At 40.5% G+C, this 25,972-nt stretch overlaps 1 protein-coding gene across 2 annotated transcripts in view; it reads right to left on the bottom strand.

Moving 5' to 3' along the window:
• RELN (reelin) overlaps positions 1–25,972 on the bottom strand; it is a 522,908-nt gene that overhangs the window by 47,179 nt on the left and 449,757 nt on the right. For both annotated transcript variants that reach the window (XM_070755186.1, XM_070755185.1), the window contains 5 exons: positions 24,603–24,750; positions 17,053–17,311; positions 12,348–12,597; positions 9,672–9,840; positions 5,591–5,731 (listed from right to left, as the gene is read on the bottom strand). In XM_070755186.1, the coding sequence (XP_070611287.1) occupies positions 5,591–5,731; positions 9,672–9,840; positions 12,348–12,597; positions 17,053–17,311; positions 24,603–24,750 (967 nt within the window). The remainder of the gene's footprint in view (positions 1–5,590; positions 5,732–9,671; positions 9,841–12,347; positions 12,598–17,052; positions 17,312–24,602; positions 24,751–25,972) is intronic.

Below are 25,972 nucleotides of genomic sequence, written 5' to 3'. Positions count from 1 at the left end.
CAAAGCATCAGCTGTAGAGAAAGACTACAATAATATTTCACCAGAAGAGCCCTTCACTCCTCCACTCGAAACAGAATATCCTACAAAAATAGACTAACAATCCTGGGCCTAGAAAGCCTAGAACTACGGCGCCTAAAACACGATTTGAGTATTGCCCACAAGATCATATGCTGCAATGTCTTACCAGTCAATGACTACTTCAGCTTCAACTGCAATAACACAAGAGCACGCAACAGATTCAAACTTAATACGAACCGCGCCAAACTTGACTGTAAAAAATATGATTTCAACAATCGAGTTATCGAAGCTTGGAACTCACTACCGGACTCAATTGTGTCAACCCCTAACCCCCAACACTCCTCCCTTAGACTCTCCACGATTGACCTCTCCAGGTTCCTAAGAGGCCAGTAAGGGGCGTACATAAGTGCACTGGTGTGCCTTTCGTCCCCTGTCCAATTGTCTTTCCTTTCTTTCACCTATCTTATATATTCTCTTCCTTTCATATATCCTCTCCTCTAAGTTCACCTTCACCCTCTTTTATATTATCACGTCTATTTTCTTCCTATGTATTTATGTATTGGACAAATGAATAAATAAAATAAATAACCCTCTTGAACAGAATTGGTTTCTGAAATATTTTCGGAACTCTGATTTAAAACAAGGCTGCGGGAAGCGTTCGCCGAGTTGTAATAATAAGAGGAAACCACAAAATGGCAATTTCCCAAGATATATTTTTGCCAGATTTGTAAATTACACCGCTAAATATAAAATATTAAACTTGGCACACAAAGATCCTCTCTAGTGACATCAATCTAACAGGTTTTAGCAGGCTTGCACAGTGCCCTGGATAAAAATATGTTATCTAAAGTGTGTTGAGTTTTTACATAATAAAATATTTTCACTGGCACAATGGATAGTTTTTTGCTGTTTCTGGCTTGATTTTTTTGCCCAGCATTATCTTAGAGTCGGGAACGACTGGTATATATGTGCGAGGGGAAACTTTACATTTATCTGATAGAAATAATGACATTTTTTTCTAATTTTTAAAGTTAAAAACTGAGTAAAGGAAAGGCTTCAATTTTTCCCCTAAACAAATGAGAGTGGAGGGATTCTGGGTCCCTTACAACTCAAGCGGTATGACAAAATATTTAAATGGAATCAAAACTTGTTTTTGTCTTCTTGACAATCTGTTTTATATTAATTAATTAATTAATTAATTAACTAATTAATTAATTAATTAATTAATTAATTAATTCATTCATTCATTCATTGGACTTTTATGCCATCCTTCTCCGAGGACTAACCATATGTAACCGTATGAGGAAATAGAGAAAAGTTGATGTAACTCTAGGAGGAAATAAAAAGTGAGTTACATTGTTTAATTTTATCTTTGCTAATAATAATAATCTCCAAGACCGCCTTGTGCCGCACGAATCCCAGCGACCGGTGAGGTCCCACAGAGTTGGCCTCCTTAGGGTCCCGTCGACCAAACAATGTCGGTTGGCGGGACCTAGGGGAAGAGCCTTCTCTGTGGGAGCCCCGGCCCTCTGGAATCAACTCCCCCCAGAGATTTGCACTGCCCCCTCCCTCCTTGCCTTCCGAAAGAGCTTAAAAACTCATCTTTGGGACTCTTAGATCTTCCCCTGACCACTGAATGCCTTAAGTACGATTGCTGAATGTTTGGTTAATAAGTTAATTTTTTAGGTTAATCTTCTCTTCCTAATTGTTTTTAATATTGTAGTTCTAATTGGATTATATTACTGTTCTTTTTTTATATATGCTGTGAGCCGCCCCGAGTCCTCGGAGAGGGGCGGCATACAAATCCAATTAAATAAATAAATCAAATAAATAATAATAGTTGTAATCTCAATCTGAGTATTGCATTGGCAGTTCTGTGTTAGCAAAAACTTCAAAAGAGAAGGATTTAGGGGTAGTGATTTCTGACAGTCTCAAAATGGGTGAGCAGTGTGGTTGGGTGGTAGGAAAAGCAAGTAGGGTGCTTGGCTGCATAGCTAGAGGTATAACAAGCAGGAAGAGGCTGATTGTGATCCCCTTATATAGAGCGCTGGTGAGACCACATTTGGAGTACTGTGTTCAGTTCTGGGGACCTCACCTACAAAAAGATATTGACAAAATTGAACGGGTCCAAAGACGGGCTACAAGAAGGGTGGAAGGTCTTAAGCATAAAACGTATCAGGAAAGACTTCATGAACTCAATCTGTATAGTCTGGAGGACAGAAGGAAAAGGGGGAACATGATCGAAACATTTAAATATGTTAAAGGGTTAAATAAGGTTCAGGAGGGAAGTGTTTTTAATAGGGAAGTGAACACAAGAACAAGGGGACACAATCTGAAGTTAGTTGTGGGAAAGATCAAAGGCAACATGAGAAAATATTATTTCACTTAAAGAGTAGTAGATCCTTGGAACAAACTTCCAGCAGATGTGGTTGGTAAATCCACAGTAACTGAATTTAAACATGCCTGGGATAAACATATACCCATTGTAAGATAAAATACAGGAGATAGTATAAGGGCAGACTAGATGGACCATGAGGTCTTTTTCTGCTGTCAGTCTTCTATGTTTCTATGTAATTATTATTACTACTATTCCACTATAAACACTAGAGGTCAACAAATTTGTTCTGACACCACGTTTTATAAGCAGCTGGTAAAAGAAAACCAGGGAATCAAATGAAAACCAGGGAATTAGTCTATGAAACCTCCATTTCAGAGGCATTTTTTCAGCATATGAAACCTTCATTTCAGAGGCATTTTTCCCAGCCTGTGAAAATTCCACTGTAGTCCTCTCCAGCCTCTCGAATGTTGTGTTTGGGCCTGGGCCAGCCGTTGCTCCCACAGATGGGAGAGATGTGGCACAAAGTGAGTGTGAAAGCCTGGCTGACAGCCAGGAAGACGTGGCAGACAGCCAGGAGGATGAGGCCACTGGTTCGCAGGACTCAGCAGACAGCCCAGGGGATTTGGCATGCAGTCCCTCAGACAGTCTTTCGTCCTTGGATTCCTCTGCCGAACAATTCATAGACATGCGTAGCAGAAGAGCGATGCAAAGGAGGGATCAATTGAAGGATTATTACAAGTCATCAGAGTAGCACCTGGCTTGGGTGTGGTTCTTATCCTGAGGGCTGGGTGTGGTTCCCTTAATGACGGCTAAAGGTATAAAAGGGAACAGAGGCACAAGGCAAACTGTGGCTGTTTATCTGTGTTATTTTGTGGTTCCTGCTCTGAAGTTTCTGTTCCGTGCCTTTGGAGTTTTCAACCCAGCTTTTTCAGACACGTGGGAGGTGAAACCTCTAGGACTTGCTGTTTGCTCCAAAGATTCAAAAGGACTCCTGAAACGTCTTTGCTCATTCCAGGTTGTCTTTGTTTGCTTTTTCCTGTGTTTTTTGTATGCGGCTGAAGTAAGCCTTGCACTATCATTGTTTCCTGACACTGTTTTGAGTAACCCTTTTTTGTTTATTTAATACAAGTTTGCTGATTAGAAGAGCACATGTGTGTTTGATTTCTTTTCCTTGGACTGTTACGCACTGCCTGAGCCCAGTCAGGCAGAACATCAAATGGAGATTTCTGAGGCTGGAAAAATGCCTCCAAAATGGAGGTTTCACAGGCTGTTTTCAGCCTCCGATGCCTCCATTTGAGAGGCTGGAGTGACTATATTCAGTGTATAAAGACGCACCCAAATTTTCACCCTCTTTTAGGGAAGGGAAAGGTGCATTTTCTACCCTGAAAAATACGGTAAACACTGCACTAATCCATGACAGCAAACCATACACTTGTAAAATCCCCTTTAAGCACTGCTTTACGAAAGTGGCTCTATTATCTATCTGTAGAGATGTTGCTGAAATAATAATGCACGAGGAATTATTTATTACTTTTTCTAATGGTGAGCGGGGTAGGGGTACTGATATAGACGCTGTCATCAGAGCTATCGTTGGGTCGATGATAATTGATATTAATGATAGCTTTGGATTATTGCTTTGGTTGAAAAATTGGCCAAGCGCTGAAGATGGCAACATAACGCGGCCAATTATTTTCATGAATTGTTTTATTGATTTTTCTGACGGCACAGAATTTGTTCCGCTTCATTAACTGACATTCATGGTTGGGGAGAGACTTTGTTTTGAAAGGAGATGCCAAGAAAGAGATTTATTCGAACAAGAGAGCTGCTGAGTTGGAATTTTGACAATAAGCCAACTGAAGTGTTTGCAGAGTTTTTTCCACTGCTCTAACTTGCTCCAAATAAGTTTGTTTCCAGTCCTAACCAGGTGCTAACGATGTTCCCAGCTCTTACTGCTTGCAAGCTCTTTCATTGTTACTCTCTGCGAAGAATGTTTTCCAAGCCCTAAGTCTTTGCAGGGTTTTTTTCATTGCTCTACTTGCTCCAAATGTTTCTTTCCAACCGTAACCAGGTTCTAACAATGTTCCTAGCTCTTACTGGCTGGCAAGCTCTTTCATTGTTACTCTAGGTTTTTTTAAAGCCCTAACCAGTGTTGTGTTTGGGCCTGGGCCAGCCGTTGCTCCCACAGATGGGAGAGACGCAGCACAAAGTGAATGTGAAAGCCTGGCTGACAGCCAGGAAGATGTGGCAGACAGCCAGGAAGACGTGGCAGACAGCCAGGAGGACGAGGCCACTGGGACGCAGGATTCAGCAAACAGCCCAGGGGATTTGGCATGCTGTCCCTCAGACAGTCTTTCGTCCCTGGGTTCTTCTACAGATCAATATATTGATCTGCGTAGCCGAAGAGCTATGCAAAGAAGGGATCGCTTTAAGGAGTATTACAAGTCATTATAGGAGCACCTGGGCTGGGTGTGGTTCTTATACTGAGGGCTGGGTGTGGTTCTTATACTGAGGGCTGGGTGTGGTTCCCTTAATGAGGGCTAAAGGGATAAAAGGGAACAAAGGCCAAGGCAAACTGTGGCTGTTTATCTGTGTTATTTTGTGGTTCCTGCTCTGAAGTTTCTGTTCCGTGCCGTTGGAGTTTTCAACCCAGTTTTTTCAGACAAGTGGGAGGTGAAAACTCTGGAACTTGCTGTTTGCTCCAAAGATTCAAAAGGACTCCTGAAACGTCTTTGCTCATTCCAGGTTGTCTTTGTTTGTTTTTTCCTGTGTTTTTGTATGCGGCTAAAGTAAGCCTTGCACTCTCATTGTTTTCGGACACTAAGAACTGTTTTTGAGTAAACCTTTTTTGTTTATCTAATACAAGTTTGCTGATTAGCAGAGCACGTGTGTGTTTGATTTCTTTTCCTTGGACTATTACGCATTGCCTGAACCCAATCAGGCAGAACAACCGGGGGATAAAATAATGTGCTCAAACTGACCAGACTAAGGATGCTAGCCAGAGGAATACCTGGTAAGCAGATTCTTTTCCCTATTTTCCTCCCCGAAAACTAAGGTGCGTCTTATACTCCAGGACGGTTTATACTCTAAAAAATACGGTAAGTGACATGTAAAAAATGGTCATGTCAGTTTCTTCAATAATGTTGCAACTGGTCACTAAATTAACTGTTGCAAGTCAAAGAGATACCCATAGTTACTTTATCACCGTCTCTCTTTCTCAGTGGACTCAATACTTACACGCAGTTTCCTTCCGTGCATCTTCCGTGCCCGCTGCACATATCTATACAACCATCGCCTATGTAGACGTTGTCAACAGCCCACGTTTGCTGCTTGTCAAAAGGAGCCGTTTGGTGCCAACGGAAACGGGTCGCGTCGGACCTTTAGGAAAGACGACATGCGGGGGGAAAAAATAACGCGCATGGATTTAAAGCACAAGAAGTAGCAAGTTCTGCCCGTGGTATCGATCAAACGGAGACTGTGGATTTATTAAACAAATACACAAAAGCTAAATAATCCAAGAGAGAAGCAACCTGGAATTAAAGGGGAGATTTCCTAGCGGTGAAGACAATTGACCAGGGGAACAGCTTGCCTCCAGAGGTTGTGGGTGCTTCATCATCGGAGGTTCTTAAGACATGACTGGAGAGTTGTTTGTCTGAAATGGTATAAGTTCTCCTCCTTGAACAGGGGGCTGGACTAAAAGACCTCCAAAGTCTTGTCCATTCTTCATTCCTATTCTATTCTGTTCTGTTCCGTTCCGTTCCATTCCCTATTTTATTTTATTTTATTTTATTTTCCTTTCCATTCCATTCCCTATTTTCTATTCTATTCTATTCTATTCCCTATTTTCCATTCTATTCTATTCTATTCCCTATTTTCCATTCTATTCTATTCCCTATTTTCTATTCTATTCTATTCTATTCCCTATTTTTTATTCTATTCCCTATTTTCTATTCTATTCTATTCTATTCCCTATTTTCCATTCTATTCTATTCCCTATTTTCCATTCTATTCTATTCCCTATTTTCTATTCTATTCTATTCCCTATTTTCCATTCTATTCTATTCCCTATTTTCCATTCTATTCTATTCCCTATTTTCCATTCTATTCTATTCCCTATTTTCCATTCTATTCTATTCCCTATTTTCTATTCTATTCTATTCCCTATTTTCCATTCTATTCTATTCCCTATTTTCCATTCTATTCCATTCCCTATTTTCCATTCCATTCTATTCTATTCCCTATTTTCTATTCTATTCTATTCCCTATTTTCTATTCTATTCTATTCCCTATTTTCCATTCTATTCTATTCCCTATTTTCTATTCTATTCTATTCCCTATTTTCTATTCTATTCTATTCCCTATTTTCCATTCTATTCTATTCCCTATTTTCTATTCTATTCTATTCCCTATTTTCTATTCTATTCTATTCCCTATTTTCCATTCTATTCTATTCCCTATTTTCCATTCTATTCTATTCCCTATTTTCTATTCTATTCTATTCTATTCCCTATTTTCTATTCTATTCTATTCCCTATTTTCCATTCTATTCTATTCCCTATTTTCTATTCTATTCTATTCTATTCTATTCCCTATTTTCTATTCTATTCCCTATTTTCCATTCTATTCTATTCTATTCTCTATTTTCCATTCTAGTCTATTCCCTATTTTCTATTCTATTCCCTATTTTCCATTCTATTCTATTCCCTATTTTCTATTCTATTCTATTATCTATTTTCAATTCTATTCTATTCCCTATTTTCCATTCTATTCTATTCCCTATTTTCCATTCTATTCTATTCCCTATTTTCTATTCTATTCTATTCCCTATTTTCCATTCTATTCTATTCCCTATTTTCCATTCTATTCTATTCCCTATTTTCAATTCTATTCTATTCCCTAATTTCCATTCTATTCTATTCTATTCCATCCTACCCTACCGTACCCTAATCTACTCTATTCCCTATTCCATTCCACTCCACTCCACTTTTCCTATTCCTATTATTTCTATTCCTATTTCTTTGGACAGTAGATGGCAGCATTAAACTTCAGACTAAGTCTGCTCACCAAGGGGACAAAACTTTTGCTCAAGCAGTTTGCATCCTATGTGTTTGCTTCCTATGTGTTTGCTTATTCTGTTTACATTTTGTATCCTATACATTTCTTTTTCCTGATGGCCTTCCTCCAATTTTTCAATCAGACCAGCTTGATCTTTGAATTTAATCCACCGATTTTATAGTCTCAAATATTACTATAAATTGGAAACTATTATTTGTCAGGTGCGTTCATGATTTCAAGTACAAACCCTCTTTTCTTATTACAGTGTTCCCTCGATTTTCGCGGGTTCGAACTTTGTGAAAAGTCTATACCACGGTTTTTCAAAAATATTAATTAAAAAATATTTCGCGGGTTTTCCCCCTATACAGTACCACGCTTTTTCCTGCCCGATGATGTCATGTGTCATCGCCAAACTTTCGTCTGCCTTTAATAAATATTTTTTAAATAAACTTTAATAAATAAACACGGTGAGTAATAATCTAAATGGTTGCTAAGGGAATAGGAAATTGCAATTTAGGGCTTTAAAGTGTTAAGGGAAGGTTTGTGATACTGTTCATAGCCAAAAATCGTGTATTTACTTCCGCATCTCTACTTTGCGGAAATTCGACTTTCGCGGGCGGTCTCGGAACGCATCCCCGCGAAAATAAAGGGAACACTGTACTCTGCTTTCTATTTTTTGGCAATTGAGACCCATTCCCTCACCATACCAGAGCCGTGGTGAGGAAAAACTTACCCAGAGCCCAGAAGGGAAAAAAAGAAAAAATTCACATTTTTCCTACTGGTTCTGTGCACCTGACCATACCCGCAGGAGCCTATCACTGACCGCACCCATCCAACAACTGGGCAGAGAACCCGTTACTAATGTTTTTGAAGTCCACCCCTGATCCACTAGAACATTTTCTGTGGCTTCATTTGAGTGAAGTGGGAAACATGATGGAATAAAATTTATTTAGAATATCTCTTCTGATGTAATTTATAAAGCAAGGAAGCTAAATGTGGACAAATACAGTGGTACCTCTACTGACGAACTTAATTCGTTCCATGATCAGGTTCTTAAGTAGAAAAGTTTGTAAGAAAAAGCAATTTTTCCCATAGGGATTAATGTAAAAGCAAATAATGCGTGCGATTGGGGAAACCACAGGGGGTGTGGAGGCCCTGTTTCCTCCCAGGAGATTCCTAGAGAGGTTCCACAGAGGCTTCTCCTCGCCTTTTCCAGCCCTGTTTCCTCCCAGGAGATTCCTAGAGAGGCCCCACGGAGGCTTCTCACTGCATTTTCTGGTTACAGTTTCGGAGGCTTGGGTTTGTAAGTGGAAAATGGTTCTTGAGAAGAGGCAAAAAAATCTGAAACCCAGTTCTTATCTGTTGTGGTTAGCTCTGGCCCTGCTCCTGCCCCAAGGACTGTGGATGTGGGGGAGGTATCCACATGCTGCAGGCCTGTTTTGCCCCCGGTGGAATCTGCTGATGAAGGCTCCTCTGACCAAGAAGACATGAGTGACAGGGAGGAGGAGAGTGTGGCAGACAGCTCAGAAGGAGATCAATTATCTAGCTCCTCCTTGGATTCAGAACAAGAGTTAATGATACAGCCACGCATGCGGAGAGCGATGCATAGGCAGCAACAACTGAGAGATTATTATCAAAGAAAATGAGGCCACCTGTGGTTGGGTGGGGCTGTGGTCATTAGTGAGGCTGCTATAAATAGCAGCCTGTGGGTTTGGCCATTGTGGAGGATTATTGATTGTTGTGTTTCGTGACTGCTTTGCTGACTTTGACCTTTTGTGTGCTGATTTTTCCCCGCTTTGAAACTAAACCAGAGCAAAGTGTGTTTCACTTTGTGAAAGAAGAAGGACTGTGAATTGCCTCACAGCTGCAAGCTAAGTATCACAGAACTGATAAGAGACTTGTACAAATTACCAGTTTGTTTGGAGACGAGTGCTCTTTGCTATACCAAAAGAGGGCTTGGTTTAAGTGAATTTTCACTATAAAGAACATTGTTTTGAATTTTCAAACGTGTGTGTGTCTGAAATTTGTACCTGTGAATTTTTGGGAGGATTCTACCAGAGAGCCTGACAGAACATTATCTTGAAAAGTTCGTAAGTAGAGGCGTTCTTAGGTACCACTGCACGTCACTTGTAGAATCCCTTTGGGAAGACAATTTTCGAAACACATAGCTACCATAGAAAAAGAGGCCACTGTTTCAAAGTCATAAGATAAAGGGGAAACTTGTTTTGCTGGATAAAAGCATGCCAAATATACATAATTTCACCTGGTGCAAGGAGGAAGGGGCAAGGTAATTCTTGTCCATTTGTTGAAGGTGTCGGATACCAAAATCCTCTGGAGGTGATACCTGTTGCAGTCTACATTAGTCGGAAGGCAGTCTCGTACCACAGGTTGCCACGACAGACCAAGGTCCACGGAATATTCCAGCTCGATAGCTAAAAAGGAAAGAACGAAATGCAAGGGCATGGGGTGAGGTATCATCAATATGCAGATGATACCCAGTTATACATCTCCACCCCATGTCCAGTCAACGAAGCAGTGGAAGTGATGTGCCGGGGCCTGGAGGCTGTTGGGGTCTGGATGGGTGTCAACAGACTCAAACTCAACCCGGATAAGACGGAGTGGCTGTGGGTTTTGCCTCCCAAGGACAATTCCATCTGTCCGTCCATTAGCCTGTGAGGGTTCACAACTTGGGCGTCCTCCTCGATCCACAGCTAACATTAGAACACCATCTTTCAGCTGTGGCGAGGAGGGTGTTTGCCCAGGTTCGCCTGGTGCATCAGTTGCGGCCCTATTTGGACAGGGAGTCATTGCTCACAGTCGCTCACGCCCTCATCACCTCGAGGTTCGATTACTGCAACGCTCTCTACATGGGGCTACCTTTGAAAAGTGTTCGGAAACTTCAGATCGTGCAGAATGCGGCTGCGAGAGCTATCGTGGGGCTTCCTAGATTCGCCCATGTTTCTACAACACTCCGTGGCTTGCACTGGCTGCCGACCGGTTTCCGGTCACAATTCAAAGTGTTGGTAATGACCTTTAAAGCCCTTCATGGCATTGGACCAGAATACCTCTGGAACCGCCTTCTACTGCACGAATCCCAGCGGCCGATAAGGTCCCACAGAGCTGGCCTTCTCCGGGTCCCGTCGACCAAACAATGTCGTTTGGCAGGCCCCAGGGGAAGAGTCTTCTCTGTGGCGGCCCCGGCCCTCTGGAATCAACTCCCCCCGGAGCTTAGAACGGCCCCCACCCTCCTTGTCTTTCGCAAGTTACTCAAGACCCACCTATATCGCCAGGCATGGGGGAACTAAGACATCTCCCCCAGGCTTACTTATATTTTATGTTTGGTATGTATGTGCTGTATGGTTTTTGTTTGGGGGTTTTTTATGTAATTTTATTATTAGATTTGTTTCATTATTATACTGTTTTTTATTACTGTTGTGAGCCGCCCCGAGTCTTCGGAGAGGGGCGGCATACAAATCTAATAAATAATAATAATAATAATAATAACAACAACAACAACAACAACAACAACAACAACTGGGCATGGGTAGTCTAGTGAAAAGAAGGGCCAGGGGGGACATGATAGCAGCATATCTCTGCTGGTTAACGTAGTTATATTTTTATGAGTTGGGTTGTTTTTGGCTTCTGGCATTTGGTTGTGTTATCTACTCTGCTGATGGTTGTAGCCTTGTATTGCCACTCCTTTTGGGATCTGGATGGTTTACAAATTGCTTAAATAAATATACAGCCATTAAAAATAAATCAAATGGAGCAGGGGGTAGGTTCTAACTTAACATATTTTTCAGAGCATAAGATGCACTGGAGTACAAGACATATCTTAGTTTTAGGGGAGGAAAGGAAGGAAAAAATATTCTGCTTCTGCCTCCCAGCAAACAGCACAGGTGATATACACTGTATATATTGCCTGCTGTGTAGAAATTTCCTGGTGAGACAGTGGGGTAACACCTGGGGTCGTTGATTTAACTCAGGTATGCTGATTAGTTAGGTATGCTAATCCACAATCATTAACTAATCAGCATAACTCAGTTAAATCAACGACCCCAGGTGTTACCCCACTGACTCACCAGGAAGTTTCTACACAGCAGGCAATTGCTGAGCCATCAAACCACACCCAGCCACCAGTATTTATAGAAGGAAGGCAGCTCAGGTCTCGCTGTGTTCGCCCTAGAACAAGGACAGAAGCACCAGCCTGAAGATGACGAGTGGGACCTTGTCGAAACGTCGCCAGAAATTTCTAAATCCTACACGGAAAGAAACCCGAATATACCAAGACCGTCATACCTGTACCCGTGAAAACCTACGAAAACATACGATCAGTTTCCGGTCGCAATTCAAAGTGTTGGTTATGACGTATAAAGCCCTACATGGCATTGGACCACATTACGTACGGGACCGGCTCCAGTCGCATGAATCCCAGCGACCGGTTAGGTCCCACAGAGTTGGTCTTCTTCAGTTCCCGTCAACTAGACAATGTCATTTGGTGGGACCTAGGGGAAGAGCCTTCTCTGTGGGGGGCCCGGCCCTCTGGAATCAGCTTACCCCAGAGATTTGCACTGCCCCCACCCTCCTCACCTTTCGTAAGAGTCTCAAGACTCATTTATGTGTCACCAAGCTTGGGCTGATTAGACCTTAGCCCCCTGGCCAATGAACGATTGTATGGAGCTGTACGAATGGGTGTGATTGATTTTAATATAACTGGGGATTTTAGATAGTTAGATAACTTTAATTTAATTTTACCTTATTGTAATCCGCTCCAAGTCTACAGAGAGGGGCGGCATACAAATCTAATAAATAATAATAATTATTATTATTATTGTTGTTGTTGTTGTTTTTATTTGTTGTAAGCCACCCTGAGTCTTTGAAGAGGAGCGTCATAGAAATCCAATTAATGAAATAAAGAAATAAAATAAATAGCCTTTACCGTAGCAAGAGTCGGTGACTGAACAAGACGCAGCGAAATCCAGCTGAAGAAAAGAGTCTTCATTGACGGCGATGTCGGTGGTGACAACGTAGCGAGTGCTGGCCTTCTCAATGAAGACCAGAGCGTCTCCCGACGAACCACAGACGGGCATCTTGGTTCCACCTGGGTGGAGAAGCCATTTTTTGCTGTCCAAGGTGCTGAAATCATCTTCCAGGACTGTGTTGCCGGAAATATTTCCACCAATAAGGATCTGGGATGCAGAGACAAACCATGGCATGATTTCCTGTGAGGAGGTTGAATTGAAGGGTCCCCGAAGAATTCTCAACCCCCCCTAACATTGGTTGATGATTAATGATTAATGATTAAAGCATTTATGGGTAAAAACATACTATTTAATTCCTATTTTAAAACACAGAAACTTAGACTTCATGGGCCATCTAGTCTGCACTTATACTCTTTCCTGTATTTTATTTTAGGATGGATATATGTTTATCCCAGGCATGTTTGTTCCAAGCATCTACTACTCTTTCAGTAAAATAATATTTTCTCACGTTGCTTCTGATCGTTCCCCCAACTAACCTCAGGTTATTCCCCCTTGATCTTGTGTTCACTTTTCTATTAAAAACACTTCCCTCCTTTTTAACATATTTAAATGGTGGAAGGTCTTAAGCATAAAATTTATCAGGAAAGACTTCATGAACTCAATCTCTATAGTCTGGAGGAGAGAAGGGAAAGGGGGGGGGACATGATCGAAACATTTAAATATGTTAAAGGGTTAAATAAGGTTCAGGAGGAAAGTGTTTTTAATAGGAAAATGAACACAAGAACAAGGGGGCACAATCTGAGGTTAGTTGGGGGAAAGATCAGAAGCAACATGAGAAAATATTATTTTACTGAAAGAGTAGTAGATGCTTGGAACAAACTTCCAGCAGACGTAGTTGGTAAATCCATAGTAACTGAATTTAAACATGCCTGGGATAAACATATACTGCTCAAAAAAATAAAGGGAACACTCAAAGAACACATCCTAGATCTGAATGAATGAAATATTATTGAATACTTTGTTCTGTACAAAGTTGAACGTCCACAACAGCAGGCGAAATTGATTGTCAATCAGTGTTGCTTCCTAAGTGGACAGTTTGATTTCACAGATGTTTGATTTACCTGGAGTTATATTGTGTTGTTTAAGTGTTCCCTTTCTTTTTTTTGAGCAGTGTATATCCATCCTAAGATAAAATACAGGAAATAGTATAAGGGCAGACTAGATGGACCATGAGGTCTTTTTCTGCTGTCAATCTTCTATGTTTCTATGTGATTCACTTACCAGCCGTCGTAAAATGGGGCAAAATTCTCTCAGCCACTGTCTCACTTAGCAACAGAAATTTTGAACTCAATTGTGGCCATAAGTCAAAGACTATATGTATTGCCCCCCCCACGCCTTGTCTAAATTAATTACTCATCTCTTTTTTGAAACCATTTTAATGTTATGTACTCTGATCCGATCTATTTAACAGTGAGTAACTGTGAACTTCTAAACACTTTTCTTCCTGTGAACAAAAGGGGGAAAAAATGATATTTGTATTGCTGGCGTTTGTTCTTGCCATGAATTTGATATCCAAATATTTTGGGGAATTTTAAGCAGAGGCAGATGGCTCAGAATTAAACATCACAACATGTAAATATAAAACAGAATTATTCCAACTCCTTCCTTAAGGCCGTTTTTACAGTAGCTCTTGGCCACAGTAAGATATGCTTTAATTTTTCCCAGCTTATAGTTTTTAGATGTACAGCAATCCCTCACTACTCCGTGGTTCATCTTTTGCGGATTCGCTACTTCACGGGTTTTCAAAGGGGGCTTAAATCCATTAAATCCATTGAAAAATTTAAATCCATTAAAAATTCATAAAATTCTTCTACTACAGTGCTACTGTGCTCTATTAAAGAAACTGGTAGGATGTCGCATGTAGTTCCAGCTGAGAAACATTATTGTACGACTGTTTAATGCAAAGGGTGGGTTTTAAAAGTCCAAATACTTGTTAAATATATTAACAAATATCTTTCCTCTACTTCACGGAAATTCGTTTTTCACGGGTGATCTTGGAATGCATCCCCGCGAAAAACGAGGGATTACTGTATTGAAATTATAACTTTATGAATTAGCCGTGTCTATTAAAACTTAAGTTTTGATTATTAATTTCCTGCTTAAATTGTTTGGACTAAAATATCTCCAAGATCCCTTCCAGTTCTGTTATTCTATAATAGATTCAAGTTCTGTTATTGGAATTTATAAACATGTCTTGTTTATCTAGTTAGAAAAAAAATAATCAGTGGAACAACTGGCCTCCAGAAGTTGTGAATTCTCCATAGAAACATAGAAGATTGACAGCAGAAAAAGACCTCATGATCCATCTAGTCTGCCCTTATACTATTTTCTGTATTTTATCTTAGGATGGATATATGTTTATCCCAGGCATGTTTAAATTCAGTTACTGTGGATTTACCAACCACGTCTGCTGGAAGTTTGTTCCAAGGATCTACTACTCTTTCAGTAAAATAATATTTTCTCACGTTGCTTTTGATCTTCCCTCCAACTAACTTCAGATTGTGAGCCCTTGTTCTTGTGTTCACTTTCCTATTAAAAACACTTCCCTCCTGGACCTTATTTAACCCTTTGACATATTTAAATGTTCCAACATTAGAAGTTTTAAGAAGAGATTGGATAACCATTTGTCTGAGTAGGGGGTTGGACTAGAAGACCTCCAAGGCCCCTTCCAACTCTGTTATTCTGTTCTGTTCCATTCCATTCCAGTCTAATTAATGTAGGGGCTTGAGACCCGTGCTCTAAGCAACAGGGATAGCTACTGCTCCTAGACTAGACATTATAATAATACAGTATTCAGGAATGGAGCAATCTTTAAACAATATAAAGGAGTATTGTGGATACCAGAACCCTGTTTTCAGGTCCTCATTTCCCCCCCCAGAATAAACAATAGTCCTCGACCAGTAATTAATGGGTTGCTGCCCCCCCAAGAGAGGGGTTGGGGGGAAACGCAGTGGCGGTGGTAAGTTTATGCACTATTTATTGAATACTTAATAGATTTTTATTGTCCTTCCTTCTCTAGGACCTTAGTATGATCCTCAATTACTTTTAAAATAGGAAATCATTAAATAGTGTGTTTTTACCCATAAATGCTTTAATTGTTTTAATCATTATCTAGAACTGAACTTTTATAGAAATTAAAGAAAATTGAGCTACTTGCCTAATCTGTTATCACACTGAACCTTGTGGGTTCAGTACAAAACCTTAAAACTTTACTGTGGTCCTCAACAAATAACCCTGTCTATCATTTGTCCTTTTTGTGGCCGTTCAAATAATGGGATTTAATCAACTGAAAAAGAGTCCAAGCACCTAATTGAAAACTTATCTTGGTTGGTAAGCCACTCCTACCAAGTCATATGAACTTTAAGCCACCCCTCAGTCACATGATTGTCAAGCCACTCCCCGCTGGTCACATGGCCCGCAAGCCACTCCTACCTAGTCACATGAGCATCATGCCTGTTGGGGTCTGGATGGGTGTCAACAGACTCAAACTCAACCCTGATAAGACAGAGTGGCTGTGGGTTTTGCCTCCCAAGGACAATTCCATCTGTCCATCAATTACCCTGGGGGGGGGGGAATCATTGACCCCCTCAGAGAGGGTCCGCAACTTGGGCGTCCTCCCCGATCCACAGCTCATATTGGAGAAACATCTTTCAGCTGTGGCGAGGGGGGTGTTTGCCCGGGTTCGCCTGGTGCACCAGTCGCGGCTCTATTTGGACCGGGAGTCACTGCTCACAGTCACTCATGCCCTCATCACCTGGAGGTTCAACTACTGTAATACTCTCTACATGGGGCTACCTTTGAAAAGTGTTCGGAAACTTCAGATCGTGCAGAATGCAGCTGCGAGAGCGGTCATGGGCTTCCCTAGGTATGCCCATGTTACACCAACACTCCGCAGTCTGCATTGGTTGCCGATCAGTTTCCGGTCACAATTCAAAGTGTTGGTTAGGACCTATAAAGCCCTTCATGGCATCGGACCAGAATACATCCGGGTCCGCCTTCTGCCCCACGAATCCCAGTGACCGGATAGGTCCCACAGAGTCGGTCTTCTTCGGGTCCCGTCAACTAAACAATGTCGTCTGGCGGGACCCAAGGGAAAAGCCTTCTCTGTGGCAGCCCCGACCCTATGGAACCAGCTCCCTCCGGAGATCAGAATTGCCCCCACCCTCTTTGCCTTCCGTAAACTCGTCAAAACCCACCTCTGTCGTCAGGCTTGGGGGAACTGAACTACCCTTTTAACCCTAGGCCTATACAATTTATGCATGGTATGTTTGTGTGTATGTTTGGTTTTAATAAGGGTTTTTAATTATTTTAAACATTAGATTTGTTACATGCTGTTTATTACTGTTGTTAGCCGCCCCGAGTCTACGGAGAGGGGCGGCATACAAATCTAATAAATAAATAAATAAATAAATGAATGAATGAATGAATGAATGAATGAACGAACAAACAAACAAACAAACAAACAAACAAACAAACAAATAAGCCACACCTATAAAATAAGCCACAGCCACAGTGTGGCAGTAAAAATTTTGGCAGCCCATCACTGTGCTCAACAAAGATATTAACTACGTCTTATGTTTTCAGGTAAGAAGGATGGCTTACCTGATCAATGACCCAAGGGCTGTAGAAATGTCCGTTCTCTGAAGGTTGCCACCAGCGGAGCCGCGTAGAAGGAGAACGAGCTTTTAAAGGGATTTCCAAAGCGATGTACCGCCCGATATTGCTCGAATTGCTGAAGAGGAATTCCTGGAGTAGATTCCACCGCAGTCCGCCATTAAGGGAATATTGTAACAACACTGGTTGGCTCCTGGGATCGGGAACGGCTTTGCCACATCCCAGCCTCATGAAGAATTGCACAAACCTACGTTAAGAATCCCCCAAATCATAAGAAGTATATTATTACTCTTGGTTGCAGAAGAGACAAGTCATTCCTTTTTGCCATAATGAATAATACTGTACAGTGTTCCCTCGCTTTTCGTGGGGGATGCGTTCTGAGACCTCCCGCGAAAGTCAAATTTCCGCGAAGTAGAGATGCGGAAGTAAATACACTATTTTTGGCTATGAACAGTATCACAAGCCTTCCCTTAACATTTAAAACCCCTAAATTGCAATTTTCCATTCCCTTAGCAACCATTCAGATTATTACTCACCATGTTTATTTATTAAAGTTTATTTTAAAAATATTTATTAAAGGCAGACGAAAGTTTGGCGATGACATATGACGTCATCGGGTGGGAAAAACCGTGGTATAGGGAAAAAACCCGCAAAGTATTTTTAATTCATATTTTTGAAAAACTGTGGTATAGACTTTCCGCGAAGTTCGAACCCGCGAAAATTGAGGGAACACTGTATTGTTATGCTATTCTTATGGCTTATATGTGACTTAATAATGTGACTTAATCAACTGAAAAAGAGTCCAAGCACATATTTGAAAACTGACCCTTCACATCCTGGACACAAGTTGTTTCAACTCCTACCCTCAACGCGTCGCTACAGAGCACTGCACACCAAGACAACTAGACACAAGAACAGTTTTTTTCCCAAACGCCATCACTCTACTAAACAAATAATCCCCTCAACACTGTCAAACTTTTTACTAAGTCTGCACTTCTATTTCTACTAATTTTTTTCTCATCATTCCTATCACCCTTTTCCTCCCACTTAGGACTGTACCACTGTAACTTGTTGCTTGTATCCTAAGATTTTTATTAATATTGTTTCTTCATTGCTTATTTGACCCCTATGACAATCGTTAAGTGTTGTACCCCATGATTCTTGACAAATCTATACAGTGATACCTTGTCTTACAAACTTAATTGGTTCCGGAACGAGGTTCTTAAGGTGAAAAGTTTGTAAGACAAAACAATGTTTCCCATAGGAATCAATGGAAAAGCGTTTAATGCGTGCAAGCCCAAAATTCACCCCTTTTGCCAGCCGAAGCGCCCATTTTTTGTGCTGCTGGGATTCGCCTGAGGTTCCCCTACATGGGAAACCCCACCTCTGGACTTCTGTGTTTTTGCAATGCTGCAGGGGAATCAAAGCAGGGGAATCCCAGCATTGCAAAGACAAGTGCTTCGCTGGCAACGGAAGTCCAGAGGTGGGGTTTCCCATGGAGGGGAGCCTCAGGGGAATCCCAGCAGCGCAAAAACGGGTGCTTCGCTGGCAACGGAAGTCTGGAGGTGGGGCATCCCAGCGGCGGCGGGGGGGTTGTAAGGTGAAAATAGTTTGTAAGAAGAGGCAAAAAAATCTTAAACCCCAGGTTTGTATCTCGAAAAGTTTGTATGACGAGGCGTTTGTAAGATGAGGTATCACTGTATTTTATTTTATGTACATTAAGAGCATATGCACCCAGACAAATTCCTTGTGTGTCCAATCACACTTGGCCAATAAAGAATTCTATTCTATTCTACTCTACTCTACCCTACCCTACCCTATTCTATATCAATGTGGCATAAGCTTTTGCCTCACTTTATTTTAATGCAGTACTTGCTTTTACTCTTCGTGTTTTGTTTATCCGTTAGAGTGGCATCAAAATATTTTTTTTTAAAGCTATTTTTCCTCCAGGCATCAGCATGGAATCAATAAATAGACAGATTTACTTATGGAGAGCCCATCGCAGTAAATTTGAATCTGCACTGAAATTTCATCATTTTAGCCCAGAAACTTGGCAGCAAATGAAAGATAAATCATAAAACACATTCGTTTATTAATATCCATATAATCTTCCAGTTTTCTAGAAGATGGCAACGCGGCTTCGTAAAACCCAAAATGATAGGTAACGGTTCCAAGGAAGGATTTATGGAATTATTCTGGCCTAAAATCAGAAATCAGCAATGCTGCTTCACTGAGTAACGCACAATGAAGGGCCAAACGCAGAGATCAAAGACATGCCAAAGAATAATGTTCAACAGATAACCAAAATTCATTTCATATCCATAATAAAAAACATTATTACATTTAAAATGTAAATATGCAGTTGGCATTTCTTCTTATTTTCTTTTCATTATATTTAAGCTAGAGTTGGTCCGTATGTAAAACACAAAGTGACAACTCGGATGCTTGGCTGCATAGCTAGAGGTATATCAAGCAGGAAGAGGGAGATTATGATCCCGCTATATAGAATGCTGGTGAGACCACCATTTGGAATACTTTGTTCAGTTCTGGAGACCTCACCTACGAAAAGATATTGACAAAATTGAACGGGTCCAAAGACGGGCTACAAGAATGGTGGAAGGTCTTAAGCATAAAACGTATCAGGAAAGACTTCATGAACTCAATCTGTATAGTCTGGAGGACAGAAGGAAAAGGGGGGGCATGATCGAAACATTTAAATATATTAAAGGGTTAAATAAGGTCCAGGAGGGAAGTGTTTTTAATAGGAAAGTGAACACAAGGACAAGGGGACACAATCTGAAGTTAGTTGGGGGAAAGATCAAAAGCAACATGAGAAAATATTATTTTACTGAAAGAGTAGTAGATCCTTGGAACAAACTTCCAGCAGACGTGGTAAATAAATCCACAGTGACTGAATTTAAACATGCCTGGGATAAACATATATCCATCCTAAGATAAAATACAGAAAAGAGTATAAGGGCAGACTAGATGGTCCATGAGGTCTTTTTCTGCCGTCAGTCTTCTATGTTTCTAACTCTCAACAAGGATATGTTTATCTGAATTCACAAGAGAAGGAAAATTAGGCATTTTTCTATCACTTCACAGAAGGAATTCAAATGCCCTCTTGCTTTTAAGCGGATAATTTGCCACACAAATGCGATGTGGTTTTTTTCCACCCGTGGTTTCATTTTATAGGGGCAGCTTACTGCTCTATTTGGAAAATGCGATACATATAAATTAAGCCCTGCAGCAGAGAATAAAAATATGCAGAAGAGGAAATAGTGTTAAGCCTTTTGTTAATAAAAGAAGTCCAGGAGACATAAAGGGTGTATTAAAATGGAATTTTTACAGAGTTTAAAATCAATTTTTCATCACAAGATACCAAGGGTTAATACATGTCTGAAGAAAATAGGAAATTTGTTTTAGGCACTTAAAGTCTCAGGGGGATAATTTCAAGCCCACCCAGTAACTTGTAAACAGGGGCTTTAATTTTAAACTACTTTACATACTGTGTGTATATATATATATATTTATATATGACGGTCTTGGTATATTCGGGTTTCTTCCCATGTAGGATTTGGAAATTCCTGGCGATGTTTCGACGAGGGACCTTGTCGAAACGTCACCAGAAATTTCCAAATCCTACACGGGAAGAAACCTGAATATACCAGGACCATCATACCTGTACCTGTGAAAATCTATGAAAACAAATATATATATATATGTATGTTGTGGTTAGCTCTGGCCCAGCTCCTGCCCCAAGAACTGTGGATGTGGGGGAGACATCCACATGCCGCAGGCCTGTTTTGCTTCCGGTGGAATCTGCTGATGAAGGCTCCTCTGACCAAGAAGACATGAGTGACAGGGAGGAGGAGAGTGTGGCAGACAGCTCAGAAGGAGATCAATTATCTAGCTCCTCCTTGGATTCAGAACAAGAGTTAATGATACAGCCACGCATGCGGAGAGCGATGCATAGGCAACAACAAATGAGAGATTATTATCAAAGAAAATGAGGCCACCTGTGGTTGGGTGGGGCTGTGGTAATTAGTGAGGTTGCTATAAAGAGCAGCCTGTGGGTTTGGCCATTGTGGAGGATTATATGATCGTTGTGTTTCGTGACTGCTTTGCTGACTTTGACCTTTTGTGTGCTGATTTTTCCCCGCTTGGAAACAAAACCAGAACAAAGTGTGTTTCACTTTGTGAAAGAAGAAGGACTGTGAATTGCCTCACAGCTGCAAGCTAAGTATCTCAGAACTGATAAGGGACTTGTACAAATTACCAGGTTGTTTGAAGATGAGTGCTCTTTGCTATACAAAAAGAGGGCTTAGTTTATTTGCATTTTCGGTATAAAGAACATTGTTTTGAATTTTCAAACGTGTGTGTGTCTGAAATTTGTATCTGTGAATTTTCGGGAGGATTCTACCAGAGAGCTCGACAGAACATATATATATATATAGTTTTTTTTAAATGCAACCTCACACATCAAAGAATTTCTAATCAGGTGCAAAAGACGGTAGAATTTAAACAGCTGCTATTTTAAATAGCTCAACACCAGCTTGTTCAGATTCTGGCAGCTACCAACCGTAAATAAATGTTGGCAGTTCAAAGCAAGCTTGAAAATATTTTGGAGCTCCAAATGAAGCATCCAAAGATTTCTTGGCAATAAACACCACGTTTCAATCATGGTTTCACTGCCGAACAGCCCATTACTGAGCAGTTAGTATGCAAGAGAGCACAGTCTGTTAAGATTAAAAAGTTATTTATGCTACAGGAGATGTCAGTCTCCCCGTTAGCGTGGTAGCCACATAAAGCCAACTGGTAAAGATTTATAGAACCTGCTTGGTTTGTAAATAAAATAAAATAAAATATTTTACAGGAAATTCTCTTCTCCAGGTAGCCCTCAATTTATCACCAAAATTAGAAACATAGAAAATTGACGGACGAAAAAGACCTCATGGTCCATCTAGTCTGCCCTTATACTACTTCCTGTATTTTATCTTAGGATGGATATATGTTTATCCCAGGCATGTTTAAATTCAGTTACTGTGGATTTACCAACCACATCTGCTGGAAGTTTGTTCCAAGCATCTACTACTATTTCAATAAAATAATATTTTCTCACGTTGCTTCTGATCTTTCCCCAACTAACCTCAGATTGTGCCCCCTTTTTCTTGTGTTCACTTTCCTATTAAAAACACTTCTGAACCTTATTTAACCCTTTAACATATTTAAATGTTTCGATCATGTCCCCCCTTTTCCTTCTGTCCTCCAGACTATACAGATTGAGTTCATGAAGTCTTTCCTGATAATTTTATGCTTAAGACCTTCCACCATTTTTGTAGTCCGTCTTTGGACCCGTTCCATTTTATCAATATCTTTTTGTAGGTGAGGTCTCCAGAACTGGACATAGTATTCCAAACGTGGTCTCACCAGCGCTCTATACAGCGGGATCACAATCTCCCTCTTTCTGCTTGTTATACCTCTAACTATGCAGCCAAGCATCCTACTTGCTTTCCCTACCGCCTGACTGCACTGTTCACCCATTATGAGATTGTCCGAAATCACTACCCCTAAATCCTTCTCTCCTGAAGTTTTTGCTAACACAGAACTGCCAATACAATACTCAGGATTCCTTTTCACCAAGTGCATTATTTTACATTTGGAAACATTAAACTGAAGTTTCCATTGCTTTGACCACTTATCTAGTAAAGCTAAATCATTTGCCATATTACAAGCGCCTCCAGAAATTGAAAGCAAAAGTTCTGTTGCTAAGCAAGAGAGTTAATGAAGCTTGTTGAATCAATAACCCAGTTGTAAAATGAATCTGGCATCTCCCATTGACTTTGATTGTCAGAAGGTCACTACAAATGAGACTGTGTGACATTGGGATACCACGACAGTCATAAATACGAGTCACTTTCAACATCATTACCTATAAATGGAAATGGTAGAATCTGCCTATTAGTGTTGCTTTTGCCTTTTGCCCCCTGCCCCCCATCCTCAAGAGACCCTATGAGGAAACCTCCAAATTGTACTTTTACCTATAAATTACTTTTTTTTAAATGGCTTTAATCGTAAGGTCAAACATGTGAATGGCCGCTGAATGTAATTTATTTATTTATTTATTTATTTATTAATCAGATTTGTATGCCGCCCCTCTCCGCAAACTCGGGGCGGCTCACAGCAATAATAGTACAATGTAAACAAATCTAATATTTAAGTTTAAATTAATTTAAAACCCCAATTTAAAAACCAATCATACATACCAGCATACCATGCATAAATTTTATAAGCCTAGGGGTATCAATTCCCCCATGCCTGACGACAGCGGTGGGTTTTAAGCAGCTTACGAAAGTCTAGGAGGGTGGAGGCAACTCTGATATCCGGGGGGAGTTGGTTCCAAAGGGTCGGGGCCGCCACAGAGAAGGCTCTTCCCCTGGGTCCCGCCAAACGACATTGTTTAGTTGACGGGACCCGGAGAAGGCCAACTCTGTGGGACCTAACTGGTCGCTGGGATTCTGCTTCTGTAAACTGCTTCTAAGCTCGATTGTTTAAAAAAATCAATTTCCTTAAGAAAATTGTCCAGGTCTGGACTAACTTACTAGATTCAGTTATTAACAGCCATTAACATTCAAGGTTTTAATTCTAATTTAAGTTCTGTGGACCTCACTCCCTATGGAAGAGATTCCTGAAAGGGGGGGGGGGCATGTGTAAGTCCACTGGTTTGCAAATCACCCCATCACATTATAATTTTCCTGTTTTGTTCGTACGAATTTGTAGTTTTTGCTTGAGGAATAAGGCAAACAAATAAATAAATAAATAAGGTATTGATAAAAATAGGCTGGATTAGACCCATGAAATTCCAGTGAATTTTGATCTTGGTTTGTTCAGTTCACAGTGATGTTATCACATTCATATTTTCTTTATACGAATGTGCAATTTTTGAGGACTAAAACAAACAAATAAACAAACAGACAGACAAGACATTGAACAAAACTAGTTTGGGTTAGACCAATGAAATTCCAGCATATTTCAAATTCCAGTGTACTTTGATCTCGATTTGTACTGTTATAACAGCGATGTTATAACATTCATATTTTCTTTGTACAAATGTATAATTTTTGAGGAATAAAACAAATAAATAAATAGACAGACAAGACATTGAACAAAACTAGACTGGGCTAATTCAATAACATTTCAATGCATCTTGACTTCTGTTTGTGCCGTCCACAGCTACGTTATCACCTTCACATTTTCTTTGTAAGAATTTGTAATTTTTGTTTGAGGAATAAAACAAGCAAATTAAACTGGTAAATAAGACCTTGAGCAAAACTTGGCTGCAGTAGACGAATGAAATTCCAGTGTATTTCGACTTTGGTTGGTACTGTTCACAGTTATGTTATCACCCTGCTAAAGAACATCTGGAATTCAGAGAAGACTGGGAAATTTAGGCCCAGGTTCAACCACTTCCAGACTGTTAGGCCCTAGAGAAAGGAGTCAACGCAATTGTACTTGATCTATTTGTGAAAGGGAATTACCTAGCTTGGGATAAATCCAGATCTTGAGTCATCAACATTCGCAATCCTTCTTCGTTAAAGAAGAGATTATTTCCTCCCGACAGGATTCCGCATTTCCTCGATGGCTTTCCACCACTCACCAGTAAGAACCTGTCCGACTCCAGTTGACCTGAATGTAAACAGAGATTGACACTGCTTTAGGAATGGCTCTGAAGCATTTCTGCTAGGAATTCAAAATTGCACTGAATATCTAGAATAGAATAATGGAGTTGAAGGTACCTTGGAAGTCTTCTAGTCTCCTTCCTTAGACAGAAAACCCTACACCAGACAAATAGTTATCCAACTGTTTTCATCTTCTCTTCATCTTTATTCGATATTGAATAGAATAGAATTAGAGTACAGTAGAGTAGAATAGAATGAGTTGGAAGGGACCTTGAAGGTCCTCTAGTCCAACCCCCTGCTTAGGCAGAAAACTCTACACTACTTCAGACAGAGGGTTATCCAACATCTTAAAAACTTACAGTGTTTGAGCATGCAAAACTTCTGGAGGCAAGCTGTTCCATGGATTAATTGTTCTAACTGTCAGGAAATTTCTCCTTAGTTCTAAGTTGCTTTTCTCCTTGTTTAATTTCCACCCATTGCTTCTTGTTCTGCCCTCAGGTGCTTTGGAGAATAGCTTGATTCCCTCTTCTTTGTGGAAACCCCTGAGATATTGGTCCTTCTTTTCATTAAACTAGCCATGCCCAGTTCCTGAAACCATTCTTCATATATTTTAGCCTCCAGTCCCCTAATCTTCTCTGTGTAAATGAATAAATGCTTGGTCAATTGCCGGTAAAGTTTGATTTTTGTCTAGTGCAGGGGTAGGCAAAGTTGCCTCTTCTATGGCTTGTGGACTTCAACTTCCAGAGTTCCTGAGCCAATCATGCTAGCTCAAGAATTCTGGGAGTTGAAGTCCACATGTCACAGAAGAGCCAGCTTTGCCTACCGCTGGTCTAGTGTATTAAATTCAGCCAGTTTACATTAATGTTTATTTAGTACATGGTACCTCTACTTAAGAATGCCTCTACTTAAGAACTTTTCTAGATAGGAACCGGGTGTTCAAGATTTTTTTGCCTCTTCTTAGAAACCATTTTCTACTTAAGAACCCGAGCCCGGAAAAAATTCCCAGGAAATTTGAAAGCGGCACAAAAGCCCGGCCAGTTTCCTGCCATTCCCTCTTTAATCCCGGCCATCTTGGACTTTTCTGGGCTGCCAGAGGAGCCTTTTGGTGGCACTTAAGGAAGCTTTGGCAGCCCAGAGCGAACGGAACATTTTCCTTTCTCTGGGCGCTGCTTCAGAGTCCCTCTTTTTTTTTTTAAGTCTTAAAGTTTTGGATTTTTTTGATTCCCCTC

This window comes from Erythrolamprus reginae, chromosome 6 (genome assembly GCF_031021105.1).
Source record: "Erythrolamprus reginae isolate rEryReg1 chromosome 6, rEryReg1.hap1, whole genome shotgun sequence".
Taxonomy (NCBI): domain Eukaryota; kingdom Metazoa; phylum Chordata; class Lepidosauria; order Squamata; family Dipsadidae; genus Erythrolamprus; species Erythrolamprus reginae.
Note: the sequence above shows the minus strand (reverse complement) of the source record. Positions and strands in the feature narration are given on the sequence as shown.